The 22,097-nt window shown below is 33.9% G+C and overlaps 1 protein-coding gene across 2 annotated transcripts in view; it reads left to right on the forward strand.

Moving 5' to 3' along the window:
- Window positions 1-22,097, forward strand: part of HOOK3 (hook microtubule tethering protein 3) — a 134,333-nt gene that overhangs the window by 78,182 nt on the left and 34,054 nt on the right. For both annotated transcript variants that reach the window (XM_037812507.1, XM_037812508.1), the window contains 7 exons: window positions 1,355-1,417; window positions 2,903-2,986; window positions 8,561-8,724; window positions 12,642-12,782; window positions 14,319-14,520; window positions 19,833-19,943; window positions 20,670-20,757. In XM_037812507.1, coding sequence (XP_037668435.1) covers window positions 1,355-1,417; window positions 2,903-2,986; window positions 8,561-8,724; window positions 12,642-12,782; window positions 14,319-14,520; window positions 19,833-19,943; window positions 20,670-20,757 — 853 coding nt within the window. The remainder of the gene's footprint in view (window positions 1-1,354; window positions 1,418-2,902; window positions 2,987-8,560; window positions 8,725-12,641; window positions 12,783-14,318; window positions 14,521-19,832; window positions 19,944-20,669; window positions 20,758-22,097) is intronic.

Consider the following 22,097-nt stretch of genomic DNA (forward strand, 5'->3'; position numbering starts at 1 on the left):
TGCATCATCTTTGAATATTCTATCACAGTCCTTATCTATTGATATTTCTCTCTTATTTGAACAGTGCTAGACCCATGGTAGGCACTTATAGCTTCTTAAATCAAATACTTCAAAATTATAAAAGTGGTCATTTCCACATGGTAGAATAGTGGTGGTTTTTGTTTTTTGTTTTTTGTTTTAATTTTTCCTGAATTTTACCTCTACAATGGGTTTATTTTTTCCATTGGAAGAAAAGTTTTTTTTAAAAATCTTTTTATTAGTATTGTCACAATAAGAGCTGAGAACTGGAGCCAGCATTTTTTTTGGCTCTTCCTGAGTTGTTTTGTTTTTGTTTTTGTTTTTCTGATTGTATAAAGGAACTTTCAACTCTTCTCATTACTTTAATTTCAAGCGATGGTACAATGCTTCTCAAACATTAGTGTGCCTCAGAATCATCTGGAGAACTTATTGAACTGATTGCTGGGCCCCAACCTCAGTGTTTCTGGTTTAGTAAATCTGGGGTGGGTCCCCCCCACACCCCCCGCCCCCAAATTTGTTTCTAACGCGTTCTCAGACAGTGCTCTTGCTGTTGGTCTGGGGACCTCACTTTGAGAACCACTGAAATAGAGGGAAAAGGTATAGCTGAACATAACACTTCCTTTCTCTGAAGAGTGGAGTGAAGGCTGGAATCACACGGTCTCTCCACAGTAGAGGACCTCTGCTTGGTCCTCTCCCTTTTGTCCTTCACACAGAACATAAGAAGGAAACCATAAGACATGGGGACCATTTGAGTCTACCCCTGACATGTGTCACAATCAGAATTTTACCCTCTTCTCCCCAACCCCTACAAACACCCTTTGGATCATCTGTCTTTGCAACACTTTGGTTAGAGAAGCTAAGACATAGATTTATGTGTGTGTGTGTGCATGTGTTATCATTAACCATTAAACATTAGCCCATTAACTTGGGCTAATAGTGATCTTGCCCACCTTTTTTCTTTGGAAATAAAGAGGTACTTAGTGTTGCTAATTTTACTAAAAAGTCACTGTTTCAAAATACCTTGCCACATTTTTAACTTAGACTTGTCTTTTTAGTGATAAGAGTAAATACTACTTGATTCTTATGATTGGGTCTATAATGAAAAGGAGCACCAGAATTTAGGCCTCTCATTTTAAATGGAAACGTTATGTGAGAGCGAAAAAGAAGATTCAGAGTGAAAAGTTTTAATACATAAAAAAAAGTTCATTTTACATTAATGTTTCATTTTAATTTTTATAATTATATCCTGGCTAGGTATTTATGCTTATTGTGTAAATATTTTATGTAGAATGTCTTCTTTACCTCAAAAGTATAATCACTTAAATCTTGATTTCAGCTAATGAGTAAAGAATCTCCTGTCTCTGTTGGAAATGATGCCTATGTTGACCTTGATCGCCAGGTATCTAATTTTGCATGAATTTGTTCACATGAAGATTGAAAAGGATATTTTTAATATTGAGGAAAAGAATGTTGTGGTTGAAATTTCTTACAGGATATATTGATATAATTCTCGAAAATACTATATTTTACCTAAAATTGAAGAACTTAAAAAGCTGTCTTACATTCTTTGAAATTTTCTCTCTAACTCCTTGTTCAGTTGTACTTGGAAAGTTATCACTTCTAAGTATATATGTTATATTCCACAATAAAAAAAAATATTTTAAAAAGCCATCTTAGTAATGGATGCTACACATTTATAAATAAATAGCAGCATCTGTTGCATAACCTCCTTTAAAATAAGTTAACTTCTTTAACTGTAATTTGTATATTCTAGTTGCAAATAGATACATTCCTGGAAAATGGCATACATTTAATCTTGTGATTTATTTATAATACAGAATATATTGTATCTTTTATTTTATTTCTTTTTCTTCAATTGAAGATGTCTCCTCTACCCTAGCCTTCATCTTTGTGAAGTAATGAGTAATATGTCAGGAAATATTTAAATGTACGAAGAGATCTACTAATTTTTTAACCCAGCAATAATTTTAACAGAGTTATTTTATAATTTTGATGATTGCTTCTTAGTAAAATATTGTTAGTTACATTGTCAGTTCCCTATATTCAATTTATTCTGGGACACCTATTCCAAGGAAAGAAGTCTTTGTATTCTCTCATTTCTTCCCATGATTTTGCAGAAAAATCTTTGTATACACTATAATCATAACCCAAGTTGTAATTGGTCTTCCTCTTACTTCATGGTATTTGATTTTAAAGTTGTTACTATGAATGCATTTTTTGTATCTATATTACACAGATGTTTGGTTACATGAAATGAAGAGACAAGATTTTATTTTAATCAATTTTTTGGTACTGTGTTAATTAAGAGATTATATAACAATGGGACACAACTCAGAAATGCTTGGTTTGTGTTGAGAATCAGAATAATAAAAATATTTTATTTTGAAAATGGTAATATACAAATTAGTATAAAGGTTTAAGATGACTGAAAAACTCATGTTGAAAATACACTAGATACATAATTTAACTATTGAAACCCCCTGTTGTATAGCACATGTATACTTTTCCAAGGTAAAATGTCTCAGTTATTATAGAATCAACATCACCAAGAACCAAGTAGCCCAGAATAAAAAAAATTTTTTTTTAAAGTGTAAGAAAATTTGATGTAATGAAAAGAGCCCAGTTCAAAGGATGGAAAAGACAAGATGTAGGACTAAGAGAAATTCAAGTTTATAAGTAACTTTTGGTGACTCTTGCAGAAGGATTCTTGACCGCCCTCTCCAATCTCTCACCCCCCCACTTAATAAGAAGGGAAAAAATGTGAGAGTTTTGTGAAGAAAAATATTTTGATTCTCTGTTGTACATATGTAATTAATAATGGTTGCCATGTTGAAATGTTAATCTTATCTCTGTTTCTAACCAGTTGAAGAAAACTACAGAGGAATTAAATGAAGCTTTGTCAGCAAAAGAAGAAATTGCTCAAAGATGCCATGAATTGGATATGCAGGTAAGAGGTCTGTTCTGTGTACCACCTATTTGAAATGACCTATCATAAGGACCATCAGATGTACTGGGTGCTGTTATAAGTTAGATTTGACCATAATGCAAGCTTAATTAAAGCAAAAGAGAAGTAAGGAAAACAGATTTCTTATTAAAGATAGTAGAGCAAAGATACCAATATTAATTTCCTTTCCATCAAGTTGCTATGGTTTAACAACCAACTCATACAACTCCTGAATATTTTGGTATATATTGTAAATAATATTTATTTAGTCATAATGTAAAAGTAATAATAACATAATTGCTTTTCAAATTTTGGAATTGAATAGACAAATGCTAAAAGTACTAACAAATAAGAGTTGATTATTTTTCACAAGCAAGATATAACTGTTATCTTTGACATTATGTCTTTGACAATATAATATTACAGGTTGTCAGACTACAATTCACCATCCGGTTTTGTAAATAAAGTTTTATTGGAACACAGCCAATTTCATTATATACATATTGCCTGTGTCTGCTTTCATGCTATAGTGGCAGAGTTGAGTAGTTGTAAGAGAGACCAATTACTCTTAAAGCCTAGAATATTTACTGTTTGATCTTTTATTGAAAAGTTTGCCAATCCCTAGATCCCTGGTATAGACAGATTGCAAAGTGAATAGTAGGGTTGCAGAGAGATTACAAGATGAGAACAACATACTTGGCTCTTCAGAAAACAGTATGAGCATGATCATAATAGCATAAACTTTAATGTAATAATACGTAAACTTGATTGCTTTTTAACATTTAGAATTGTCCTAAGAGAAATGTTGTTCTAAAAGTAAACATATCAGCGACAGAGGTTGGGAAGCAGAATGGAACTGGAGAAATGAGGGAAGGGTAGGGCCACTGATGTTTTCATCCTACGAAGTAGGTAATCAGAATCACTTCTGTGGTGCAACAGTCATTACATGGCTGGCTCCTTCTTATCATCCAATCTCAACTCAAAATTATCTGATTTCTCTTAATCATAAAGTATTTATTGGGCCCTTAGGTATGCCAGGGACTATTCTAGGCTCCCCAGAAAGATCTTCCATAGTCAGCTAATCCAAAGTATAGTTTTACATAGTCTCTCTTTTTACTCTTATTTTAACCTCCGCATTGTGCTTTTCACTGTTATTTTGTGTGTATATTTATTAATTTACTTTCTTTTTTAATATGATTTTGTTTTGTTTATATGGTTATTATGATTTGTTTAGAATATAAGCCACAGGGGAGAATGGACTTTCTCTGCTTTTTTTCATCATTTTATCCCTTGTACCTAGAATAGTACAGCAGTGCCTAAAATGTAGTAGGTACACAGTGAATAGAGTGAGTTGAATGAAGGGGTGGGTGATTGAGTGAAATGAATTGTAAGTAGTTAAAATTGCAGTGACCAGTGAAGGAAGTAAGAATAGTGACATAACTATACTTGGGGTTAGGGGAAAATGGCACAAGTTGCTATAATCTAACATATCAAAGAGAGAATCACTAGATAATATTTCAGGTTGATAAATAAAGAAGTAGCACTAAACATTTAGAGATGTAAAGTGTTGCGGTTTGCTAATGCTGCCATTATGCAAAATACCAGAAATGGATTGGCTTTTATAAAGGGGGTTTATTTGGTTACAAAGTTACAGTCTTAAGGCCATAAAAGTGTCCAAGCTAAGGCAGTAACAACAGGGTACCTTCGCTGAAGGATGGCTGATGGTGTCCAGAAAACCTTTGTTAGCTGGGAAGGCATGTGGCTGGCGTCCACTGATCCAGGGTTGTGTTTCAAAATGGCATTCTCCAAAATGTCTCTAGGCTTAGATTCTCAGGGCAAACTCTGGGCTAGTATCTCCAAAGCATCTGCAAAAGTCTGCTTTCAACAGCTGTCTCTAAAATGTCTCTCTAGGCTGGAGCAGCAAGCTCCTTCTGTCTGAGCTCTTACAGGGCTCCAGGAAACAATGCAAGACCCACACTGAATGGGTGGGGCCACACCTCCATGGAAATAATCTAATCAAAATTATCACCCACAGTTGGGTGGGTCACATCTCCATGGAAACAACCTAATCCAAAGATTCCAACCTAATCAACACTACTAAGTCTGCCCCCACAAGATTGCATTAAAGAACGTGGCGTTTTGGGGGACATAATACATCCAAACTGGCACATAAAGTAACAAGCAGAAGCAATAAAATGAGGAACAGTTATAACCAGTTGTTTTTTGGGAATGGGAAAACTCAACAGGGAGCCATAGCTTTTCGTTATAAGCTCCTTTGCCTTTTTTTATTATTCTAAAAATAAATTCTGTTTCTGTATTTTTTTTAGTCTTTTTTGTTTCTGTGTATAGAAAGCATTTCTGCCATACCACAGTGAATTAAAATATTTTAGCAATGTTAGCTAGTCTGATAATTCTAGTATTAAAAATTTGCATTAAACACTCAGCCTTCATTTAAATTGACTACATACAAGGTCATAAAACAACTTTCAATAAAATTCAATGAATCTGTCTCATATAGATCATGCTCGCTAACCAAAGAACAGTTAAAATTAGAAATTAGTTAAAAAAAGATGAGTTCTTTAAAATTCCATCTATTTGGAAATTTAAAAGCATGCTTCTAAATAATGTGTGGGTTGAAAATATATCATAATAACAAGTAGAAAATATTCAGAACTAGACAAAAGCAAAAATACCATATATCGAAATCTGTGTGAGGTAGCTAAAGCAGTACCTAAAGAGGAAAGTTAAAGCCTTAAATATTAATTTTTTTAAAAAAGTATGGAAAGAGCAGAAATGAATGAAATAGACCAGTGACATACAGTAGACCCCAGAAAAGACTCATGCGTTTAAGGAAATCTGATTAAAAAGCTGACTTTTCAGATGTATTCTTTTATTCAACAACATTTATTGAGTACCTACTATGTACCATGCACTGTTCTGGTTGCTGTGGATACAATGAGGATGGAAGGGAAGGGGAGGAACAAACATAGATAAACCATTCCTGTGCTCGAGGTGCTGGCATTCTAGTGAAGAAAGATATTAAGCAAAATAAAAATATAGTATGTTACACATGATAGTGTTCTGGAGAAAAATTAAGCATTGGAGGTGGAATAGGGAATACAGGGTAGGGAGAATTAATTTTAAAATGGGTAGTCAACAAAGACCCCCTTGAGAAACTGATTTTTGAGTAAAATCCTAAAGAGGTTGGAGGAGCGAAACTCCCAGATTTCTGGGCAAACAGCATTACAGGCAAAGGGAGCCCCAAGTGTCACAGTAGGTGCAAAGGCCCAGAGGTAGGAGTGTGACTGATGCATTAAGGAAAAGCAAGAAGATGAGGGTGGCAGGAGAGGAAGGGAATCTTGTGGAGAACAGGAAAAGGAAATCAGTCTGGAGAGCCCTTAGAAGCCTTTGTAAAGACTGATGTTTACTTCCGGTAATGTGGGAAGCCATTGGAGAATCCTGAGCAAAGTAGTCATGTGAGCTGACTTCTGTTTTAGCAGATCATTGTGGCTGCTGTGTGGGAATAGACAGAAGGAGGCAAACGCCAAAGCAAGGAGACCAGTTAACAGGCTATTGTGATAATCTAGGCAAGAAATTACATTGGCTTAGATCAGGATGTAGAGATAGTGAGAAATGGTCAAATTATATGTGAAGGTAGACTGAATGATATTTGCTGACAGAATGGATGTGGGTGTGAGAAAGAAATGTTAAGGATGATGTCTGAGCAACTGGGAAGATAGAGTTACCATTAACTGATGTGGGAAAGACTGTGCAAGGAGTCAGGGGTGGAGATAATAAAGAGTTGCATTTGGCAACTTAAATTTGAGATTCCCCTTAGGCATCCAAGGGGAAATGATGTCCAATACAGGTTTTCATACTAGAAATAGAAATGTACAAGGTGTCAGTGAATAGGTGCTATCTACAGCCATGAAATGCTGCCACCACCGTATTTAGAAAAGTTGTGGGGCATTCCAGTGTCCAAGAGAACAGAGAGATGAAGAGGAATTGCCTAAAGAGAATGAGAAGGTAAGACCAGTGAGTTGGTACAGAATCCAGGAGAGTAAGGTGTCCTGGAAGCCAGGTGAGGAAAATGCTTCAAGGAGGTTATGATTGTGTCAAATGTTGATAAATCTTAGTGACACTGAGGTCATCAGTGATCCTGATGAGCAGTTTTGTGGGATGTAGGGGCAGAGCCTGACTGGAATGGGTTCAAGAGAAAATGGGAGTGGAAGGGAGAATTAGAGATATTAGGCAACATTTGTTTTTACAGCTTTATTGAAATACAGATACACAATAAAATGTAGATATTTAAACGTACAATTTTGATGTGTTTTGACATAAGTATAAACCCATGAAACCATCACCACAATCAATATAATTATCCCATCACCCCAAAGTTTCCTCATGCTTCTTTGTAATAAACTCCCATTCCCTCAACCCATCCCACCCCCTAAAACAATCCCAGCAAACCACTGCTTTGCTTTCTTTTGTTATAGATTAACTTACGTTTTCTAGAATTGTACATAAAAGGAATCATATAGTATATACTCCTTCCCCCTCCACCCCCCCTTGGTCTGGCTTCTTTTGTTATTTTGCAATTCATCCAAATTGTCAGTATCAATAGTTTGTTCTTTTTTATTTAGAAGTCTTTGTGTGGATATATGCTTTTATTTCTCTTAGGTAAATATTTAGGAGTGGAGTGGCTGGGTCGTATGGTAGTTACACATTTAAATTTTAAGAAAATGCTAAGCTCCAGAAGTAAGAATTGCCATCATTTGTAGCTTCAATCCATCATGGTTGGAGAAAATACATATTTTCAGTATTTTTTAATTTTTTGAGACTTCTTTTATGACCCAACATATGATCCAGGTGTACTTGCTAAGGATGTGTATTCTTCTCCTGTAGGGAGAAATGTTCTCTATATATCTATTATGTCTAGTTGGTTTAGGTTGTTGTTCAGATCTTCTATTTTCTTCTTGTTCTTCTGTCTAGATGTTCTCTCCATTTTGAAAGTGGTAGATTGAGGTCTCCTATTGTTCATGTAGAAACATCTGTATCTCCCTTCAATTCTGTTAATATTTGCTTCATATATTTTAGAGCTGTGTTGTGAGGTAATAAATGTGTTTAGTTGTTGGGAAAAAAAGATGGTAAGCTATTTTCTAAAGTGTTTGAAACATTTACATTCTCCTTAGAAGTGTTTGAAGTGTATGAAATTTTCACATCTTCACCTACACTTGTGCAATCAATCTTTTTAATTTTAGCCATTTTAGTGGAAGTGTCATGATTTTAATTTGCATATCCTTAATGACTAATGATGAATATCTTTTTCTGTACTTGTTTGCTACCCATATATCTTCTTTGGAGAAGTATCTATTCAGATATAAAATAAAAAATGAATTCTTGCTTACTCTTAAATATTGCTCTGCCTGTACACTATTCCAAAATAATGTAAATGTTTGAAGTGAAAGTGGATTGTACTTTATTAAAATGGACTTTATTTCATAATGATAATTCACAAGTTATTGCATTGAGGTTAGTGTAATTGAAAGAAATAACTGCTGTCTTATATTCTAACAGGTTGCAGCATTGCAAGAGGAGAAAAGTAGTTTGTTGGCAGAGAATCAGATATTAATGGAAAGACTCAATCAGTCTGATTCTATTGAAGATCCTAATAGCCCAGCAGGGAGAAGGCATCTGCAGCTCCAAACTCAGTTAGAGCAACTCCAAGAAGAAACATTCAGGTAAAAGATCATTTATTAAAATCTTATTTTAAAAAATTTGGTAACTGTAATCTACAGTTAAGAATATGGTGCTAAGATTTCTGGGTAACTGCAGACAAAGGAGTCTGTGTAATAAATAACTTCCCCAAATTTCCTCCTCACATAACATGAAATAATATTACATTTAGGAGAAATTCTACCAAAATTACACCTTGAATATTTTTTCATGACAGAATGCCCAAGCTGCAAAATAACTGAGTAAAAGGGAAAAAACAACCAATAGCAGCTCTGCATCCTACACACTTGCTCCTCCCCAACCCTGCTAAGGATCTTGGTGGTGAACAAAGGCAGGCTGAATAAACATTAGGGCAAGACAGAGGAAGTGCTCTAACAAAAGGGCTTGAGGGTGAGTTGGAGTGATCACCAGAAAGATTAAATCCACCTAAAATCAGAAATTACTTGGAAAAAAAGAGTAATCAGGCAGATCAGACCACCACCTGCAGGGAAGGGATTTCAAAGGTCCAGATGCCACAAAAAGATACAGTCACGAAATTTAAAGAGACGGATGCCCTTTCCAGGCACACTACGAAGGGAGAGGTACAGGATTGAGAGACAGATGTTATTAAAGAGACAAGCTGATTGAAAGGGCAGTCTTCAAACACATTTCTTCTGGGGGAGGAAGAGGCCAAAAAGAAGGTAGAAAGGCCCTTTGGCAGTTGGGTGGTAAAAGGAGAAAAGAAGGAAAAGGGAAATTTTGGTGTCCGGCAAGACAAAAGAAAACCACAAAATTGGAGGACTCACAATCTAAAAGAAACAAATAAACCAAAAAGCTCACTAAAATACCTAGACTTGGTTAGACCAACAGAAAAGGACTCAAAGTAGAAACCGTGTAAAGCATATCAATATCAGAAAATAAATAGAAAAGTTCATAAAGAATTATTGCAGAAAATCAGTGCTATATGTTTATGTATCTAAGTATTTTTGATTAACTATTCTTTTTAGTCAGATATGCTTCTAAGTTTTTCTTTATTATGACAGCATGCTTCAGGTTGTTATTCTTCGAGTTAATTACTTTTTCAGAATTAAGTCCCATGGATTAATTGTAATTATAAAAGGAGAAAATGTACCTTTTCAATGGCAGTCAACATCTTAACCTAATCATGAAACTTAGCAGCACCACTAATAGGACACCCTACTGTTATATGCTTCCTGGCACAATTCTATAAAAAGTGCACATCACCCATATAGTATTTTTGCCAAATATTTAACCTGAATTGAATCATGAAGAAATAATCAGAATAAGGGATATCCTATAAGATGGCCTAGACCATTCATAAAAATCAATGTTATAAAAACAAAAACAAATCAGAGAGACAAAAGAGATATAAAACTAATGATAATGTGTAAACTTTCATTGGATTTTGAATCAGGATGGAGAGAGGGAGCTATAAAACACATTTTTGTTACATTTGAGGACATTTAAACATGGACTCTGTGTTAGATGATATTGAATTAATGTTAATTGTCTTAGATGTGATAATGGTATTTTGATTAAGAGAATGCCCTTACTGCCAAGGTAATTAGGAAAGAAGGGTCATAACCTTTGCAGCTTACTTGCAAATGGTTCCCCCAATGATATTTGTGTGTATTTTATGTATGTGTGTACATCAAAAGGGGGTGGGGTGGGGGGGTAGGTGGTGTGGGAAGCAGGGCAAAATATTAACAATGGCTAGGTGAAGGATATACAGGTGTATTCATTGTTCTGTTCAGATTGTCTTTAAATTTGAAATAATTAAACATAAAAAGGTGACAAAAGAGAAATTAACTCTGATATTACAGACAATAGCAGCTTTTGCATAAAAATTTACCTCTCCCTCCCCTTCCCTTATACCAAAACCAACAACAGCAACAACAAAATTTAAAGTACTAACATCTCATTTATGAGTATTTTTAAAACAATCTTAAATAAAATAGTAGCAAATTGAATCCAGCAGTATGTTAAAATAAACTTTATCCCAGGATTCTTAACCTGTTAACTGTTATTAACCTATTACAATAACTATTAAATCTATTATTGTAACTCCTTCAAACCATGAATTAAAGGAGAAGGAAAACTATAAAATAATCTTGATGTGGGAAATTCCTATTAAAGTTAAGAACAAGATAATGAGTATTTATTAATTGCTTTTTTCCCTAGATATTCTAAAAATCCTGGCCTTTCCACTTACCAGCTCTGTAACGTTGGGCATGCTTCTACTTTCTCAGCTATAAAATAGTGTAATAGTATTATCCACCTTCTACAATTTTTGTGAGGATTAAATGAGTTAATGTATGTAAAGGACTGATAACATTGCCTGGTACACAGTTGCTATATAAGTTTACCTGTTGTTATTACTTTTCTCATGATGAATTAAGAAAAAAAAGTGAGGATAAAAATTATAGAAAGGTAAAAACTAAATGATAATCATTTGTAATTAATATTTTTGGCAACCTAGAAAATGTAAGAGAATCAATTGAGAAGTTCTTAGAACTAATAAAAGTTTAACAGAGTGTAGCTATAAGGCATATTTGCCTTAGTTCATAAGCTTTTCTAGCAATAACTGTATCATCAGGAAAAACTTCAATTTATAAATATATAAGTGCCTGAAGAATAAAAAAAATTTTAGGTACTGTAGGGGACATATATGCCGAAAACTTTCATACCTAAAAAATATTTTAACATATGGAGAGAGAGAACATGATTTTCTTACATGTTTGTGGAGAATTGTAAAGAATGCCATTTCCTTAAATTATTATATAATTTGAATTAGAATTAATGAATTGGAATGACTCAACATTTTGAGAACAAAGTGTAATGAAGTAGTACTTGCGTATCAATGTTGAAATATGATATAAACATACACTAATTGGTGTGTACTGGAACAGTAAAATACAGACAACCTAATGACACATTTTAAGATCAAGAAACAGAATCAGTATACATAAAAACAAGTGATATGATACATGCTACATTTTCTAATCAGTAGAGAAATAGTTAGATTATTTGTTAAGTGGTTTAGGACAGTTGGTATTTTGGCAGAAAAAGTTAGATTCCTACATTATATCATATACTAAAATTAATTCCAGGCAAATAAAAACTTACCTTAAAAATGAAGCCATGCAGGTGAATTCACTGCCTTCCCCCCTACATGGGACATGACTCCACTCCATTTGAAATCTCTCAGCCACTGAAGCTTTATTTCATTTCATTCTGCATCCCCCTTTTGGTCAAGAAGATGTTTTCAATTCCACAATGCCGGGTCCAGATTCATTCCTGGGAGTCATATCCTGCATTGCCAGGGAGATTTACACTTCTGGGTTGGCTGGATGATTTAATTGTGCCATGAGACAAAGAACCAGGTAATCAAAAGGAAGGATGTATTTTAAGTAAGTAAATCTAGTTAAATTAGGAATCAGAAGCATATTATCCATATTTTGAAAAAAAAAAAAATCTTTGAATAGAAATAAGACTGGAAGATAGATGTACTCCAAATTTATTAATAGTAGTTATCTCTCTGGATTAATGTATGATTTTTATTTTCTTTGCTTTTTTACCTATCTTCTAAATTTTCAACAATGAGCGAGTGTTAATTTCATAATCAAAACATAAAACTTAAATAAATTATGTCCGCATTATTTTAGAAAACCATTACTTGATGTTTAACTTTCTGAATAGAGAAATAGTAATCAACTGTCACCTTTCCAAAAGCCTTAGAACACTGGAATCCATTTTCAAGATAGTTAAGACTTGGGAAATATAGTTTATAGCCACAAAAGTAGGAGACTAATTGAAGAAAAGTTTATTCTTGTGCTTTATAGTTTTATTTTCCTTTGCTCTTCTAAGAATTATTCTTAGACAGTAAATAGTGCTTTCTTAGTTTATTTTGTTTTGGTTACAGACTAGAAGCTGCCAAAGATGATTATCGAATACGATGTGAAGAGTTGGAAAAGGAAATCTCTGAACTTCGGCAACAGAATGATGAACTAACCACTTTGGCTGATGAAGCCCAGTCTCTAAAAGATGAAATAGATGTTCTCAGGTAAACAGTTATTCCACCTCTGTAGAATCTCAGAGCCGTCATCACCTAGGACATCTCTAGTACTGATGTTTCAAACTCTAGGACCTCTGAGCAGAGCAGAGCAGTTAAGAATCAGCTCCCCAGGTTCAAATCCCAATGCTGCCATTTTTTTAACCTCTATGTAACCATCTTCTCGTCTCTGAGAAACCTGCCTGCCTTAGGTTTATATAAGGAATTAAATGAGTTTGTACTTGTAAAAACTTAGAACACTATCTGGAAAATAAGTGCTATGTAAGTGTCTGTTAAATAAAAATTAATCTTTGACTATGATTTTATACTCTTACAGCTCCGAAGCTTTTAGTCTCATTCTCCTGTTCTTAAAATTTGGAGGCTTCCAGTTTCCTTTTTTTTCAGATCCCACAAGACTTCATTTCCTTGCTGGTGATTAATCTAGACTCTTTATTTTATTCTCTCACATGCCCCTCCACTGTTTGCCACCTTGTTTTTCCATTATGCCACTGCTGAATAATTTCCTAGCCTCTCTTGTATCATTCCAACCATCTATATTTTTTGCTTTTGCTCTTTGAATACTGAGCACTAATAGAGAAAATCACACAGTTGTATGGTTTGGTCCTGTCACAAATTAATGATCTGATCTGTACTCTTCGCTGGGTTCTTCACACTGGTCTGCCATTCCCCTGCTCATCAGTAGGTAGCTCGGTGTCCCGTTTCTCCCATCGCTGTGTCATGTTTTCCTAACTCTTCTCACCTGACTGCCCACGCACCACACCTCCCCCATGCCTTAGTCTCTGCAGATGACCCTCTCCTACCGCACAGAAAAAGAAGGCCGTGATTTATTGAACTCTTCGTATTCTGTGTCTTCTGTTTCTCTAAACCTCCCTGTAACTTTTCTCTTCTTCTCGAGTGTAAGCTGTCCTTCTTCCTCCTGTCCAGTGCTAAATCCTTTATGTGTGCCCTGAGTCTCAGCCTTTTTCCTGACACAGGAACTGTGTTACATCAATTAACCTTTCTCTTCTCAGCTTGAAAAGCCTTCCTTAGCATAAGTACATGTTTAGGTCTCTTTCATCTTAAAAAAAAGAGAGTGGCTGATGACTTTCTCCTTCCCTTGAGAACCAAATTTAGATTAAAGAAGGTAAAACTTACATTTTGTCCTCAACCCATTAAAATTTGCCACTGTCTCTCTTCCCCCATTACTCCCCTGAAACAGATTCCTATGGTTACTAATAACATACTAATTGCCAAATCATTTGGACACTGCCCAGCTTATTTTACTTGACTTCGGTTACATTTGACTCTGCTAGCTATCCCCTCCTGCTTGCTTTCCTTCAATATATAACATTGTCCATTACACATTTAGCTGTAATTTTAGTCATCTTTCTGAACCTGCGCAAACACTTAACCTTTTATAGTTTTGGTCTTATAATTTCATTAAAACGTGTTTTTTTTTCCTGGCAATCCCTCTCGCTCCAGCACTTTCTAAAACACCTTGGCAACTGTGGATGTGTGTCTGATCTTTTATTTCTCATTGCATTCTAGACATTCTTCTGATAAAGTGGCTAAACTAGAAGGCCAAGTGGAATCATATAAAAAGAAGCTAGAAGATCTTGGTGATTTGAGGCGGCAGGTTAAACTCTTAGAAGAGAAGAATACTATGTATATGCAGAACACTGTCAGTCTAGAGGAAGAGTTAAGAAAAGCCAATGCAGCTCGAAGTCAACTTGAGACTTATAAGAGACAGGTAAAAGAATAGTAACAAAGTTTATTAATGATGTTTTCAAGCAAGTTCTCCATTATACACTCTTACTTATCAAGAATACAGGTATTTGTTTTTGTGGTATTCTGTTTCTTACCTATGAAACTTAGTTCTTGTCCAAAAGTTACATTGAGTCATCTCTACAGCAAATCCTTTATTTAATTTTTAATTTATTACACACTATTTAAGAAGTGCAAAACAGTAGAAGAATTAAACAGTAAGTATTCATGCTTAAGAAATAAAATGTATTCCTTTTCATCACAGGTAACTACTGTCTCAGTTTTGTGGCTATCATTCCCATACATCTCTTTATACTTTTGCTACATATATATATATTTATCCCTAAACTATTATAGTATTTTTTCATGTTTCAAACTTTATATCAATGATATAGTGAAAATGCTCTTCTGCAATTTACTTTCTTTTTCTTAGTAGTATGTATGTGAGACTCATTTATGTTAATAGATGCAGCTTTATTCTATTCATTTTCATTCCTGTATGGTAGCTCACTGAGTTATTCTACCACAGTTTATCCATTCTCCTGTTGAAGGACATATATGATGTTTCAACTTTATATATGCGCGTGTGTGTGTATATATATATATATATATAAAACAAGAAATACTTCTATAAATAGTATTGAAGCGTGTGTGTGTGTGTGTATATATATATATATATATAAAACAAGAAATACTTCTATAAATAGTATTGAACATGTCACCTTTTATACAGGTGTGAAAGTTTTACAGCTTTCTGGAATGTCTTCCTTAGAGTGTTTTTAACATAATTAAGTACTGACAAATTGTTCCTCAAAGTGATTGAACCTTAATTTATGTTCCCACAAACAAGCAGTTAGTGTTCCTATTGCTCTGCATCACAATATATAGTATTGTCAGACTTTAATTTTTGCCAATTGGAGGAATATAAAATGGTGTCTCATTATGATCTTCATTTGTGTTAAGTTGATTGGAAATATATATACTGACTATATTTCTTTTGTGAATTTTATTCTTTTGTGAATTTATTTTCCTCTTTTATCCATTTTTCAATTGGATATTTCTTTCTCTTAATTTCATGTTCTTTATATGTTCTAGGTATTAATTTTATGTCAGTTATATGTTACATTTATCTCCTACCAGTCTGTGACTTGTCCTTTTACATTTTTTATGTCGATAATTTTAATGTAATGAACTTTTAAGAATCTTTTCTTGATGATTTGTGCTTTTTGTGTCTTGTTTACGAAATTGTTTGCTACTTGAGTTTTTTAGCTGCTAAAACAAATACCGTATAGTGGGTTGGCTTAACAATAGGAATTTATTGGCCCACAGTTTCAGAGGCTAGAAGGTGGGCTTCTTCCTGGGGTTGGAGTCTTTTGGCTGGCCAGCAATCTTTGGGCTTCCTTGGCTTTTCCATCACATGGCAATACAAATGGTGGCATCGTCTCCTTTCTTTTCTGCCGACTTCCAGCTTCTGCCTGCTCCCTGTGGCTTCTCCCTCTTCTGATTTCCTTTGCTCATAAGGACTTCAGCCATATTGGGATAAGGCCCACCCTCATTCAGTTGGGGCACACCTTATCAAATAACATCTTCAAAGGTCCTATTTATAAAACGGGTTCACATCCATAGGACCGGGGGTGGTGACCTGAACGTGCTTTTGTTGATGCATGTGATTCAATCCCCAACACTACCTAAGGATGTAAGTCTAATTTCCTTTATTTTCTTTACAAAGATGTAAAGTTTGTTTTGCACATTTAGGTATTTAATCCCCCTGGAGTTAGCTTTTGTGTAGGGTATGAGGTAGGAATCCATTTGATACTTCTTTTTGTCCACGTGGATAACCAGTTGACACAGCGCCATTGATTTAATAGTCCATCACTTCTGCAGCGATCTGAAATTCTAACTCTGTCATTATTACATTTCCATGTTATTTGTGGGTTTGTGTCTGGGCACCCTCTTCTGTCCCATTGGTCTATTTGTCTACTCCTACACCAATACCACAACATGTTATTTTCTACAGATTTTTAGTAGTTTTGATGTTTGGTAGAATCCTACACCTTGTTCTTTTTTCAAAATTGTTTTCTCTATTCTTAGTCCTTTGCTTTTCCATTTAAACATTTGGAAATTGGAATTACATTGAATCTGTTGATCAATTTGGGGAGAATTAACATTTCTATGACAATAAATCTTCCTATCCATGAACATAGTATCTCTCCATTTATTTAGGTCTTACATGTCTGTCAGTTAAATTTTATAATGTTCTTTTTAAAGATCATGCACACATTTTGCTGTATTTATCCTTAGGTACCTTATGTTTTTGATTGTTTTTGTAAATGCAATTAACAAAAAGAAAGATAACATATTTTGTTTGTCACTGATGTATGTGAATGAAATTAATTTTTATATATTATTTTTGCAACCTTACCAAATACTTGTCTTAATTCTGATAATGTCTGTAGATTCTCTTGTCAGCAATCATATTTTGTGCAAATAAGTTTTTGTTTTGTTTCTTTTTCTACTCCATACTTTTTTTCTTAATTAACATATTTGACCTTCAATACAATTTTGAATGGAAGCAATAATAGTGAACAACAATTATTTTTGTTGATTTTATACAAAATGCTCTAAATGTTTCACCAATATATTATGAGGATTGCTATAGATTTTTGGTAGCCACCTTTTATTAGAATAAAGAAATTCTGTGACATTCCTATTTTGCTCAGAGTTTCTATCTTAAATGGAAATTGATTTTAATCAACTACTTTTTGTATATGTGTTAAGAATTCTGTGCTTCTTCCCTTTCTATTAAGGGGGTAAGTTATATTAATAGTTTTCTAAATCCAAACCATCCTTTCATTCCTGAGATAAATTTAGCATGGTCACAATGTATTTATTGTTTTCACATTGTTAGAATTTGTTCTGTTCATTTTCCTTAGGATCATTTTCCTCTGTGATTCACTTGAAATTTTCTATTTTGTACTTTCCTTATCTGGTTTTTGCATCAAACTTAAACTAAAATTTTCTATTCCTTTAGTTTTAGTAGAGCAGCCCTGTGGTAGGTTTTTTGGTGAATACATTTTTTTTCCCAATATTTTCTTATGAAATTTTCAAGCATACAGCAAAGTTGAAGGAATTAAAGAACTTGAATTTAGTTTGAGAAATTACCTATAATGAATGTAACTCTAAGAGATAGAAATTATAAATGAGATTAAAAGGTATGGACTAGAAAATGAAAAGTACTCTAATTGGAGCTCCAGAGAGAGAGAACAGAAAGAATTTGGGAAAGGCATTATAATTATTTTTAACATTTTTTTGTGAAATAAGACACAGAAAAGTGATAAATTTCAAAATAGAGTTTAACGGGTGGTTATAAAGCAAATTTCAAAGTATAATATGGATTATAGTTCCACAACTTCAGGTATTTACTTCTAATACACTAGAAACTAAAAAGAAATATCTCTGTAATGATTCAGTAGTCATAACGATTTGTTAAATATTAACTTCTCTGTTACAGCTCCTCCCTCTCATTTGATCATTTTCTCAGTCTTCACAGATATTTGGGCAATGACCATTCTAACTTCCTGTTGAAAAGGGGTGTCAGCATTCTAGGGTAGGAAAATGCAGCTGGTTGATGTTCTGAGAGAGACTGGTTCTTCTAAGTTTCAGAGCTTATCTGGCATAGGAACAATCTAGTAGTTTTAAGTTTCTAGAAAACAATAAGTAAAACTTTTATAGAGTGTTAGATAGAGCCCTGGGTTTTCTTTAGGATTTTCAGGAATACTGTTGGTTGGGGCTTGATAAACCATGGCAATTTGTAATATCTGACTGAAGCTTGCATGAGAGTAACCTCTTGACTTTAAAATCTCTTAGGAGAAATGGCATTATTTGAAGGAAAGGATGGCTGAACATTTTTCAGAACTAATGTAGAACATGAGATTTAGAATTAACAATGAATTACAAACAAAATAAATAATAAATCTACACCTAGAAATATTGTAGAGAAACTGTATAATACATTAGTTCTTTCTACCTGTGTCTGATATACTGTTTAGTGTGTTTTATTTTTCAGTGATAATGTTTTCCTTTCTACAGATTTTCTTTCGGTGCTTTTTCAAACCTCTCTGGCCATTTTTGATGATCTCTTACTCCTTTTCATAATTTAGATTTTCTCTTTAATTTTTTAAAGTATTTGTGTTTTGCATCTGCCAATTCCTATCTGAAGTCTTTGGGTTCTTCCCTGCTATTTTGTTGTTTTTATTTCTGTTGCTGTTTTCTGCTGACTCTTGTTCATAGGGCTACTTCTTTATATCCTTTTTAATTCTGTATTTTGCTCTTTCATTTGGCCCATCTTTATGTTGGGGAATCCGGGAGGGGCTGGATTGAAGTGGACTTTCAGACAATATATGTGTTTACTTACACCAAATTTCCCACAGCATTACCAACCAGGACCACTTTAAATTCATTGCTTGGCTTACAGTTACTCAGACAAGGCAAGTAGTAAAAATCCAAACCCAAATTCATCTTTTAGCAGGCCATGGGTACAAATTTTCAAGGGATACTTTCTTTTTTAAGACACAAGTCTTTTTTTTTTTTTTTTTTAACAATGAAATTTCCTATTTTTAACTGTTTCTTTATAAACATCCATGCAAGAGTAACTCTCAGATATATGCCTCAAACCCCAATCCCTCTCTAGAAAGTCTGATTCATATTTCTGGCTGTATGGGACACATGCTCATGGAATGCCCCATCAAACACAACAGCCTCACCCCAAACCAATCATCATTTCCTTTTTTGTTCCCACTGAAAGACACAAGTTTCTTTATTGACATTGTCAGTGTGGATTTTTTTTTTCTAACCTACTTTTTTGCTGACTCACCAACTTATAGAGCCAAGGTGGTTTAATAGCCATCAGACTCCTTCCTGGTGTTGGCAGTTGTACCTCATGTACCTGTAGCTTGTACACCAACTTCCCACACCAGTTTTAGCCCCTGAAAATTTTCCTAACTTTCTAAGTTTAGCTGTGCAACTGGTTATTTTCTCCTGGCATTTCTTTTGTTTTATAACATGAAGGTTTTAAGCCCTGTGGATTCTTGCATACTTTTGAGTTATTATTCTAGAAGATTCTGGTTTTGGAACTCATAGTATCTGGGAAGATTTTTATTCCTTGTTCTCCGCTCTTTTGGACTGCTTTATTATATATATTTGAGTCTTTTTAGGGGGAGTTCATACATCTGAATAAAAAAATTGTGATCATTTCTAATGTTTCAAATTATAGAAATTAATGATATCTTTCTGTATCAGGTAGTAGAACTGCAAAATAGACTGTCTGAAGAATCAAAGAAAGCAGATAAATTAGATTTTGAATATAAGCGGCTAAAAGAAAAAGTTGACAGTCTTCAAAAAGAAAAGGATGTGAGTATATAATAGGCATTTTAGCTTTGGGAACTGCTAAAATTAAGACGATATTTAATTCATTTTTAACTACTTCATTAATTTCTTCTATTTATGAATAAAAGTAAAGATCCTGTTTATTTTTAAATTACAGGTTTCCATTTGTATTTCAGAAATATATCTAAAATAAAAGATAAAATGAGTATTTTGACTTCCATTCTAATTTCTTTTATATATATCTACCTTTTCTACCACTGTTGCCTTCTGACTTTCTCTGCTCATAACTTTCTATAAATTTATGTGGCTTTTCTGTTTTCTGTGTGATTAATATGTAGGGCACAATTCTTTGTTGTTGTTCAGCATATTTTGAATCTTTTAAAAATACTTTTACTTTGTCATGATTCATGAATGTTTACAGACTTTGTTCTTTGATCCTTCGTGTTTAATGAAAAGAATGTTATTTAAGAAAGTAGGTACTTATTAAGGAAGGAGTAGACAGTGCAATTTCTTACATTTAACTGTAGATACCATATTATATTGCCTTGCACATTGTATATACTCAATATTTGTTAAATGAAAAAATTATTTTAAGATTTTCCTTCTTCTATGACCTTTTCATATATCAAAAGATAAAACATGTCCATGTTCACTACTATTTATCGTTCTATTGTGTAAGGCAAAGACCACTGATGAATAAACTTTACAGCTTGTTTTTAAATCACCTCCCTTGTTTTTATGTCCCTCCAGAGGTTAAGAACAGAAAGGGATTCTCTAAAGGAAACTATTGAAGAGCTTCGTTGTGTACAGGCTCAAGAAGGGCAGCTCACAACCCAAGGTAAAAATATTTTAGTAGCCAAAAGAACATGATTTTTAAAAAATCTTTTTTTATTTAAGAAGTTGTAGGATAAAAGAAAAATCATGAAGAAACTACAGAATTCCCATATTCCCCCCTCACACACTCAGTTTTCCCTATTATTATACTTTGCATTAGTGTGATACCTTTGTTACAATTCATGAAAGAAAATTATTATAAATATACCGTTAACCGTAGTCCATGGTTTACATTAGCGTTCATTGTTTGTGTTGTACAGTCCTATGTTTTCTTTACTGTTTTAATTCTAGTAACATATATAAAATCAAAAATTTCCCCTTTAATCACAAGTAGTTCACTGCAGTTACATACATTCACATTGTTGTGCTATCGTTACCACCATCCATTACCAAAACTTTTCCATCACCACAAACAGAGACTATAAACCTATTAAGCAGTAACACCCCGCCCCCCCCCCCCCCCGCCATTCCCTCTCCACTCTTGCCCCTGGTAACCTGTATTGTAGTTTATGACTCTATGAAGTTACTTATTCTAATTTTATATCATTGAGATCATACAATATTTGTCCCTTTTTTTTAAATTAGAGAAATTGTAGGTTTACCAAAAAAGCATGCATAAGATACATATCCCACCCTATTATTAATACCTGGCATTAGTATGGTACGCTTGAAGGAACATTATTATAATCGGACTATTAACTATAGTCCAGGGCTTACATTAGCATTCACTGTTTGTGTTGTACAATTGTATGGTCTTGTTTTGTTTTTTAATATTTATTCTAGTAACATATATACCTCCTAAAATTTCCCCTTTTAACCACATTCAAAACTATATAATATAGTACTGTTAATTACATGCTCAATGTTATGCTGCCATCACCAACATACATTACCAGAACTTTTCCATCAACCCAGATGGAAACTCCGTGCAATTTAAGCATTAACTCTGCATTCCCTTCTCAACCCCAGCCCCTGATAACCTAGATTCTAGTTTCTGACTATGAATTTGCTTATTCTAATTATTTCATATCTGTGAGATCATATATTTTTTTCCTCCTGTGTCTGGCTTATTTCACTCAACATGTGGTTGCTTGTGTCAGAACTTCATTACTTTTTATGGCTGAATGATACTCCATTGTATGTATGTACGACATTTTGTGTACACATTCATCTGTTGATGGACACTTGGATGGTTTCCATCTTTTGGCAATTGTGAATAGGGCTGCAATGAACATTAGTGTGCAAATATCTGTTCAAGTTACTGCTTTCAATTCTTTTGGGTATGTACTAAGTAGTGGGATTACCAGGACATATGGTAGTTCTATACTTAACTTTCTGAGGAAC

Source organism: Choloepus didactylus, chromosome 20, assembly GCF_015220235.1.
Source record: "Choloepus didactylus isolate mChoDid1 chromosome 20, mChoDid1.pri, whole genome shotgun sequence".
Taxonomy (NCBI): domain Eukaryota; kingdom Metazoa; phylum Chordata; class Mammalia; order Pilosa; family Megalonychidae; genus Choloepus; species Choloepus didactylus.